General features: G+C 47.4%; 1 protein-coding gene across 3 annotated transcripts in view; it reads left to right on the top strand.

Moving 5' to 3' along the window:
- The first annotated feature begins 6,874 nt into the window (after nt 1–6,874).
- The window catches only part of Exosc2 (exosome component 2), a 12,694-nt gene continuing 9,075 nt past the window's right edge, over nt 6,875–10,493 (top strand). For all 3 annotated transcript variants that reach the window (XM_017796109.2, XM_029560084.1, XM_008825741.3), the window contains exons 1-2: nt 6,875–7,002; nt 8,137–8,238. In XM_017796109.2, coding sequence (XP_017651598.1) covers nt 6,881–7,002; nt 8,137–8,238 — 224 coding nt within the window. In that variant the 5' untranslated portion in view covers nt 6,875–6,880. The remainder of the gene's footprint in view (nt 7,003–8,136; nt 8,239–10,493) is intronic.

Genomic DNA, 10,493 nt, shown 5'->3' with positions numbered 1-10,493 from the left:
AAGTTCTTTCTGGTGGAACCAAGCTTTGAAGTCAGGTAGATCTGTTTTTCCTTTGTAGTTCTAGGACTGAATCTAGGGCTTCATGAGCGCTAGGATTTGTTTTATTTACTTTCACACTGAGCTATATCTCCAGACTTGTTTTTTTTTTTTTTTTTTTTTCTTTCTTAGGATCCAGTAACAGAGGATTCTAGATAGAGGGCAATGGCCTGGCTTTGAAATCCACACATCCATTTATTAGCTGTGCGATCTCGGAAATGGATTATCATCTCTGTGTCTCAGGCCCCTCGCATGGAACACGAGGTGATACTTAGCTCTAAGGATATCACAAGGTTACAGATATAAACAGACATAGTCCCGGGCTCTGTGCCTGGCTCGTGGATAACTGATCAATAAATCACAGAATGTCTACGGAGGGTGCAAAGGGCTATAGCTGTCGGTACCACCTACCCTGCCTAGGTGCAGTCCCCAGAGGGCATCATTTACCCCTCTCCCCAACCCTTTCCTATACTCTCTACCCTCAGATCTCTTGACCTAGAGTAGACACCCTGACTGTGCCTTGGAGCTGCCTGCTGGGGCATGTGCCTGTGGGTGGGTGGAGGAAGATATGGGCAGTGGCTGACAAGTTGCCATGCCTGGCTGCTTCCTCACACCACAGCCATCTCCGAGGAGTCGGGCTTCTTCCATGTCAGTTCAGAGCTTTGGAACAAGGGTTCCAAGAGCGAATGTGGAATCTGTATGGACTGCCCTGATTGGGGCTTGGGAGGGATTCATGATGGGTGCCTCTAGAGAGGCAGCCACAGGCCTGTGAAGATGCAAGGAGATGGATTGAAGAACTCTCCATTGAAGAACTGTGAAAAATGTTCATGGCCCTGCTTAAAAACCACTGGGAAAGAAGCTAGAGAGACGGCTCAGTGGTTAAGAGTACTGGCTGCTCTTGCAGGAGACCTGGGTTCAGTTCCCAGTACTCAAATGGTGGCTAACAGCCATGTGTAACTCCAGTTACAGGGATCTGATGCCCTCTTCTGGCCTCCATGGGCATTGCATGACCTAGATCTACTTCAATACATGCAGGCAGAGCCCTCATACATGTAAAATAAAAATAAATAAATCAAAAAGTTAAAAAAAAAATCCACTGGGAAAATATGTTTTAAAAAGGACCAGCAAGATAGCTCAGCAGGTAAAGGGGCTTGTGCACAAGCCTGATGACTTGAGTTCAATCCAAGGTGGCAGGATGTCCTTTGATTTACACACACACACACACACACACACACACACACGAGCTGTTTCTGACATTTTTAGAGGAGCAGTACTTTGAGAGTTCAATCCAAGGTGGCAGGATGTCCTTTGATTTACACACACACACACACACACACAAGGCTACTCTATAGGGCTCTCTCATTCAGGGTCACCATCTACCTGCCCTAGTCATCCCAGGGCCAGATAGAAGAAAACAGAGACAGGCTGCAAGGCCACAAAGCCTGCTGTGATTATTCAAACTAGCCAAACCTAAGCTTATTTTTTAATTTTATTTATTACTTTTATATGTATGCATGTATTGCCTGCATGTAGGTAAGTGAACCCATGTCATGTGATGCCTGAGGAGGTCAGAAGAGGCCATTGGATCCCCTGGGACTGGAGTTACAGAAAATTGTTAGCTGCCATGTGGGTGCTGGGATTCGAACCTGGGTCTTCTGCAAGAACAACCAGTGTCCTTAACCGCTGAGCCATCTCTCCAGCCCCCAGACCTAAACTTCTTTGCCTGCCTTATCTGTTCCTTTCCATAGAAAATGCAGGAAGCCTGGAAGCTGGGCATATGGTTCCCTGGGTAAAGTGCTTGGTGCACAAGCATTAGAACCAGAGTTTGCATCACCAGCGCCTACATAAAAGCAGGATGCCCATCTGTAATACTAGCAATGGAGAGGCAGAGATAAGTGAATCCCTAGAACTCTCTGACCTGCCAGCCTAGCCAAGATATGACCTCAAGGTTCAATGAGAGACTGTCTAAATAATAGGTAGACATGATATAGGAATACACCCCATGTCAGTGTCTGGTTTCTACACACAGGCAATGCATACCTGCACACAGAAGTGCATATGCATGAGCACATATACACACAGGAAGAGAGAGGAGGGAAGGACAAAACAAGACAGAAAGTCCCTTGCCCCACCCCATCCCCTTTGCCTCCTTTAAAACCAAACCAACCCAAAATGTCTGTGGTTATGAGTCATTCTTAAGAGAACCTGTTTCTGATCAGAAGAGAGAGAAATAAACAACAACAAAAAATTCAGTGACAAGAAACAAGATCAGGAAGCTAGAGAGATGGCTCAGCACTTAAGAGTAGTTGTAGCTCTTGCAGAGAACCCAGGTTTGGTTCCCAGCACCTACATGGCAACTAACAACTGTTCATCACTCCAGTTCCAGGGGATAGTTGGTAAATTGTTTGCTGTATAGCATGAAGACTTGAGTTCAGATCCCCAGCACCCATGTGGAAAAGCTGGGTATGATGGCAAGTGCCTGTAATTTCAACACTGTGAAAGTTGAGAAAGGAGGATCCCTGGACCTTGCTGGCAAGCCAGCCTAGATGAATTGATGCGCTACAAGTTCACCTGAGGCAGGATAGAAAGACAGAGAAACTTAGAAGAATGTAAGAAGGAAAGAAGACCCCTCAGTCAGGAATCTGGCTGAAGCCTCTGTCAGCAGATAAATAGGAATTCCAGCACAACTAACAAACACTTAGGCCTTTCTCCTGTCCCAGCTATAACCCTGTGATTTTCTAGGAATCTCACAGGACACCTCATTTACAGGGAAAGGGTGTGACCTAAACCAGGTCTGCAATCCTAGTGGCCCCTGGTTTTACTTTATCAGGTACATCTATCCAAGGCATCTTCAGAGCCACCCTGTAATCTTACCTAGCAGCAGGGCGGGGGGGGGCGGTGAGTTTTCTTAGCAACTTTTGACATACAGCATGAAAGACACCAAAATGGCATATATGGCTAATGTTAGGAAAATTAATTGCGATTCTCCCTTAAGGAGCCTGTGCTCATGTTTGGGTATATCTCACTTTCTGAGTGCCTCTCTTTCTCCTAACCTAACCTTGTGATTAAAGTCTGTATTAAAATATCTTTTTAAAAAAACTGTTTTATGGGGGCCGGAGAGGTGGCTCAACAGTTAAGAGCATGGACTACTCTTGCAGAGGACCCGGGTTCGATTCCCAGCACCCACATGGCAGCTAAGAACCGTCCTTAACTCCAGTTCCAAGGGAATCTTGAAGCCCTCTTCTGACCTCTGAGGCATTGCACAACATGGGTGAACTCACATACATGCAGGCAATACACTCATACACATAAAATAAAAATAATAAATAGCATTCTAAAAATTGTTTTATGTGTATGAGTGTTTTGCTGCATGTATGTAAGTGTACCACATGCATCCAATGCCCATGGAGGCCAGAAGAAGGTGTCAGAACCTCCAGAGCTGGAGTTACAGAGGGTCACTATATGGGTGCTGGGAACCTAACCCTGGTCCTCTGCAAAAGCAGCCCGTACTCTTAACCACAGAACCGTCTCTCCAGCCCCTATTTTATTTTATTTTATTTTATTATTTTATTTTTTGAGTTTTTGAGACAGGGTCTCCCTGTAGCTCCAGCTGACCTTGAACTCACAGAGATCTACCTGCCTCTGCCTCCCGAACGCTAGGATTAAAGGCTTGTGACACCATGCCTGGCTCTAGCCCCTATTTTAAAATATCTTTAATAAAATCTTCAACTCTGCTTCACAGTGGCTAGTCCTGAAATTATTTTCTGCATTGAAGCCACAAATCTTAGTTTGGTCTGAATCAAGTGCCCTAAAAGATTAGGGGGTTGTTGAGAACAAAAGCTGAGCCTCTCTGTCTCCACGATGTCTCAAAAAATAAGAGATGTGAGGATGGGGCTGGAGAGATGGCTCAGCCGTTAAGAACACTGGTTCTTCTTGCAGAAGACCCGGGTTCGAATCCCAGCACCCACACGGCAGCTAACAACTGTCTGTAACTCCAGCTCTAGGGGATCCCAATGCTCTCTTCTGTCCTCCATTAGCATTGTACAACACAGGTGCATTTACACACATGCAGGCATAACATACATATTAAAAAAATAGGAGAGGTAAATAAAATAATTTATATAAAAATCCAGGGAATAAAAGACCTTGTTTCAAAAATTAAGGTGGAGGGGCTGGAGAGATGGCTCAGCAGGTAAGAGCACTGACTGCTGTTGCAGAGGACCCAGGTTCAATGCCCAGAACCACATGGCATCTAACAACCATCTGTAACTCCAGTTCCAGGGGCTCTGACGCCCTCTTCTGACCTCCGTGGCATTGCATGACACGAGTGCACTTACATACATGCAGGCAATACATTCATACACAGAAAATAAAATTAATTAAAAAATAGGGTGGAGAGCAGTAGAGGAAGGCACTCAATGTTGACTTCTGGCCTCTACAAACATGTGCAGTTGCACACCCATGTGCACACACATGACACATATATCACACAACAAGAACACAATATATGGACCAGTCCTAATTTGCCATTGAAATCACAGACTTCTGGATTCCACTTTTGCAGAGCTTTAAAGTTAGGGCTGGTAAGATGTCTCAGAGTTGGGGATGCTTGCCACCAAGCCTGATGATCTGAGTTCAAGCCCCAGAACCCTCATGGCAGAGGGAAAGGACCAATTCCTGCATGTTGTCCTGTATATAATTTTTAAAAAGGCTTTTAAAAGCTTAAGTCCATTCTTACAAATTTCTTTTGATTTATTTTTAGTTTATGTGTATGAGTGTTATGCCTGCATGTGAGTAAGTGTATCCGAGTTGTGCAATGCCCTTGGAGGACAGAAGAGGACATCAGATCCCCTGGAACTAGGGTTATGGATGTGTGTTAGTCACCATGTGTTTTCTGGGATTGGAACCCATGTCTTCTGCAAGAACAACCAGTACACTTAACTGCTGAGCCATCTCTCCAACCCCCTTAAGTTCATATTTTAACAAGCCCCCTGGGATGTGCGGTTGCTTCCAGGTATCCACTCTACCACTTGCTGCTAAAAGGGTAAATGCAGAGCAGAACACGAAGCTGGGTGGGAATTTAGAGTCTTGAGTTCTAGTCCAAGTTCTAGGTCTGTTTGGGGGCTTGGCGGCCTGGGATAATTACTGGAAATAGCAAACCCTCATGGACTGAGGAGTAAGTAATAAGTTTGTGAAGCACCCAGCTCAGGGCTAGGAAACACCCAGTCCAGGGCCAGTGAGCACTCAGCACAGGGCCAGTGAGCACTTGGGAGCTGTTTGGTCAATGGTGAGGGTTCTGGGGGAAAGTGGGAAGTAACTGGAATGAGCATCAGAGCTGGCTGTCTTGGTTGTATGAATTCTAGTCCTGTCTGGGTTTCAATTTCCTCCTCTACAACTAAGTATCCACAATACCATCCTTGGACAGGCTCCGTGTCTGTGAGTGCTGTGAGGATGAGCAGGGTTAAGGCAATGTCATTCCCCTCCTTCCAGGATGGACCTGTTTTGGTCTGTGGATGCCTCCTGTGGTCTTGTTCCTTAGCCACTGGTATTAGTCTGTATCAAAGGACACCACCGCCCTCTTATGGCTGCAGGTGACTCAACAGCTGGATGGTTCTTGCCCTCTGTGGCTCTAACTAGCTTCCTCCAGGCAGGGTGGATGGTGAGGCTATGGCTGTCACTTACCTACTCAGTAACCTACAGGGCACCATTTTTATGGCATCGACTGCCTGGCAGGGTTAGCTTTCTTGAAAAGTGTTGTTGTGAGTGTTGCTTAGGTGAATAAATGCTGTCCCTTTAGCGATTTATAAACAATTGGCCTGATGGATCTTCAGGAGGGAGAGGATTGGATTCACCTGACTTACTGATCACAGTGGGTGGGGGCTGTTTGCTGGTTTCATTTAGTTCTCTTTAAGAGACCCTGTGCATGGAGGCCTATGCTCTACAATTCCCTAAGGTTAAAATGCAATGGGCTATAAACTTTGCAGGGCCAGGGGAAGGAGGGGGTAGTGCAGGGCAGGTAGAAGGGACCAGGGAAATGTCTCTGTTAAACAGGAGCCTCAGACAAAGCCACATGAGATATCTGTTCTGTCTTCTATCCACTGCTGAATGGTGCACCCACTCAGAGTGCTCAGCTCGGTGTGTAAACTAATGAAGCAAAGATCTTTGCATTACTCATGCATGCACTTACCCTCCTTGCCAAACACACTAGTCTTGCCAACAAGGGTGGTCAGTTTTTTAGGATGGCCATTTTTCGAAAGAAACTAGCTCACTCAGAAGAGGTCCTTATAAAAGCACAGTGAGCGGTATAGGGCTGTGGTGAGGTCCCAAGGCAGCACCTAAAGAGCAGCTGTAAATGTACACAAGAGCCACTAGGCATGGTATTCAAAGAGCTCCATCTTTTGCTCAGATTGTGTTTCTGGACTACTTCCCAGTCCTCATCTTTCTCCTACAAGATATTCTATTAGCCAGGCATGGTGGCTCACGCCTTTAATCCCAGCCCCTGGGAGGCAGAGGCAGGTGGATCTCTGTGAGTTTGAGCCCAGCCTGGAATATATGAAACCTGTTAGGTTTCAGGAACCTAACAAAATCCTTTCTCAAAACAAGAACAAACAGCATCCAAACACCAAATTAAACCAACGTGATATTCTATATGTCGTAAAATTCATTATTTGGCAGGTGCTTCCTTGCCAATAGTAAACATGGTAGCTTGGCTCCTTCCTTCCCGCCAGGTGAACCTGTTTGCCAGTAGTCAACATGGCTGCCACACCCTGCATTCTCCCGTTGGCGGCTGCTCTGAGTGGGCGGGAGTTGCGGAGCTGCTCATGCGCGATTCATTGGCGCCAAGATGGCGATGGAGATGAGGCTTCCCAAAGTTCGGAAGCCGCTCAGTGAGACCCTGGGCCGCGACTCCAAGAAACACCTGGTGGTGCCGGGGGACACGATCACCACCGACACGGGCTTCATGCGGTAAGGACTTGGGGGGGTTCGAGGCCGCCGGAACCTGCGGCAGAGCTCTGCACGTGGTCTCCTGTCCCGAAAGTCTGACCTCTCTGCTGGGGTCTAACATACCCGGGTACCTGGGACTCATCCCAGCAACCATCCGAGTCCCCCGGTTCCAGACCTCGTGCTTCTGACTCTGGCGTCCGGGACTTCTGGGTTCTCGGGCTGAAACCCAGACCTTGGAGCATTGGTGTGGGGTGGGGGGACTGGGAGGAACTGGGAGCCTGGCCCTCCTTACGGCGCTCACTTCGGGGGCCAGGCTTTGAAGCCGTAATTTTGGGGGATTTGAGCAAACATACTGTGCCACAAGGGTAGCGTGTGGTAGCTAGGAGGGTAGCCCTGGGGCCAGACAGCTGCCCTGTGATGGTTAGATGTATCTAAGGTCAGGTTCCTCATCTGGTAAAAGTAACTATTTGGTTGGGTAGTGAGGATTAAGAGCAAGAAGTGAAGCAAAACCCACCATTTCATCACCATCCTTCGGCTTTTCTCTCCCTCCCTCCCTCCCTCCATCTCACCCTCCTCCCTCCCTCCCTTCCACCTTCCTTCCCTCATCTCACCGCCCTTCCTCCCTTCTTCCCTCCCTTCCTCCCTCTCTCCCCGTCTCTTCCCTCTCCCTCCTCCCTCCCTTTCTTGGTACAGTAAGGATACAGAATCCTTCTCAGCTTTTAGCTTAAGGTCATTGACCTCTTAGGATTAATTCTTTTCTGCTCTTAACATACGTTTGTATTGTGTGGTTGGGGTATAGTAGTGTACAAACTGAAAACCTGGGTCCTGGTGGGTCTTGTGATCTAGTGAGGAGAGTAACAGACAATAAATGCAACAAAATAGGTAATAAATGCAACTAGTAAGGGAGCTAAGAAGGAGCAGGGCAAGGGGGTGTGTTGGAGTAGTGTGGGAGTGGCAGCAGTGACGCGAGATCCTGGTGAAGTGGGATCTGGAGGTAAACTGCTGGAGAACACGGGATGGAGATGGCGCCTCTGAGGAGTGCTCCAGGCTTTAGGGCAGGAGGAACCTGTTAAGTTCCAGCAACAGGTTCTTGATGGTCAGGTCACCTCCAGTATAACACTGGTCACCTTTGTTTGTGGTCTCATCTTGCAACAGGGGCCATGGAACTTACATGGGGGAGGAGAAGCTCATCGCATCTGTGGCTGGTTCTGTGGAGAGAGTAAACAAGCTGATCTGTGTGAAAGCTTTGAAAACCAGGTGAGGACAGAAGGTGTATATTCTCTTTCCTGGGGCATCTGTTTTGTGTAGAAGGCTTTTCTGTCTCTGCATATCCTTTACAACCTGTCCTGTTATAGGCTTTTGGTTTGGTTTTGTTGGAGATGGTCTCTTGTTGCCTAGGCTGGCCTCCATCTCACAGAGATCTAGCAACCTTTGCCTCCCAAGTGCTGGGATTAAAGGTATGCACCACCTAACTAAAAAAAAAATTTATTTTTATTTTATGTATGAGTATGTGTAAGTGCACCTGGGCATGCAGTGCTACTGAAGGCCAGAAGAGGGTGTTAGATCCCCTGGGACTGGAGTTATGGACAATTGGGTCTCCATATGGGTGCTGGGAACTGAATCTGGGTCCTCTGCAAGAGCAGCCATCTTACCTGTTGAGCAGCTCTCCAGCTCTAGGCCTGGTGTTTTGAATGTGACTGTGTGAAGGGTAATGTGAGCTTCCAAGGTTTGCTCAGTCACTTATCCCTCCAAGCCTTGGTGACCTCTTCTTCAGTGTGAGGAACGTAGGATGACCTACTTCAGGGTTTTCATTAGAATTCAATGACATGGTCCATATAAAGTACTTAGCACAGGGCCAAGTACCTAGAAGCAGTCCATAAAGATTCACTCCAGAAGGGAAGCCAGTAGGGTTGGAAGAGAGTGGTTAAAGGGGAGAGCAGGGGCTGAGCTGAGCAGGTGGTCACACTGCCTGGTAACCATGGAGAGCATCTGGTCTTCATGTTTTGTGATCTGGGAAGCTGCTGGAAATGATTGAACAGAGGAGGGCTTTGATCTGACTTAGGTCTTAATCATTTGGCTCAGGCTGTTGTGGGGAGATTGAAGTAGAACAGGACAGGTTTAGGGAGCTGGATTGGGGTCAGTCTTTCCCTATCGAAGTGATGGCAGCTTGGCCTAGGGGACAGCACGGAGCTGGGAGCAGTGGCTAGATTCTCTGTGCACTTTGTTTTCTGAGTGTTTTTGATCATGAAAGGATATGGGATTTTTGTATTCTTTGGGTTTTTTTATATATAGGACCATTCGTCACTTGCAATAAGTGAGGTGTTTAAGGATAGTTAACAGAGGGGCTGGAGAAATGGCTCGGTGATTAAGAGCCCTGGCTGCACTTGCAGAGGACTTGTGTTTGATTCCCAGCACCCACATGGCAGCTAACAGCCATCCATGATATCAGTTCCAGGGGATCTGGCACCCTCTTCTGACCTCCTGAGGCATTGCGTGACATGGGTGCACTTACATACATGGAGACAGTACACTCATACACATAATAAAGGATAGTTAATGGATTGAATAGAGATGGCTTTAGTTCTTCCTTTCCAGTCTGGGTGTCTGTATTTCCTGTGTACATTTTAAGGTACCACCAGCAGGATTTGTCCTAGAGTGTGAGAGACATGAATCAAGGGTGACTCGAGGTTTTGGCCTAAGTAATGGGGGGCTGGGGGAATCAACATTTACTGAGGGGGGATGAATGAGAGAGGAGCAGTGCAGTTTGCACTGGAGGGGGGCCAGCTGGCGATCTTTATTTGGGGCTTGTTATTTTGAAAATGCCATGAACCATCTATGCAGCAGCAGTGGAAGCTGTTGCGTAGAATTGGGATTTGGGAGAGTGCTGTGGTCCTCGGTATTTTGTCTCTTTACTTCTAGTCCTCCTGACAAGTGCTGGATTTATAGGTGTGCTTCTCAGTGGTAGTTTAAACCGGATGAACTCACTATATTTAAGTGAGAGAGAGGGAGTGGTGAGTAGAAAAACACTGGGTCTAAGGCTTGGGCCTTATCGAGGAGCACTGACTCTTGGAATTGGGGTGAGGAACTAACAGAGGGCCTGAGCCAGGCAAGCCATGGGGAGTCAGCAAGCGGGAGCCCTGTGGATGGTGACCTGTTCCAGCATTCCTTTCTCCTCCTGTTCTAGTTTCCTTTCAATTGCTGTGATAAACACCATGACCAAAAGTAACTTTGGGAGGAAAGGTTTATTTGGTTTACAAGCACAGTCCATCATCAAGGGAAGCTAAGGCAAGAACTCAGGGCAGGAACCTGGAGCACAGACCAAGCAGGAGCACTGCTTCCTGGCTTGCTCTACTGGCTGGTGCTCAGCCTGCTTTCTTTTTTCTGTTTTGGTCTTTTTTGAGACAGGGTCTCCCTGTAGACCCAGCTGTCCTGGAACTCACTATGTAGACCAGGCTGTCCTAGAACTCACAGAAATCCTCTGCCTCCCAAGTGCTGGTACTAAAGGTATCCCA

This window comes from Nannospalax galili, unplaced genomic scaffold (genome assembly GCF_000622305.1).
Source record: "Nannospalax galili isolate Female #2095 unplaced genomic scaffold, S.galili_v1.0 scaffold290, whole genome shotgun sequence".
Lineage (NCBI taxonomy): Eukaryota > Metazoa > Chordata > Mammalia > Rodentia > Spalacidae > Nannospalax > Nannospalax galili.
The sequence above is the reverse complement of the archived record's forward strand: the minus strand, read 5'-3'. Positions and strand labels throughout refer to the sequence as shown.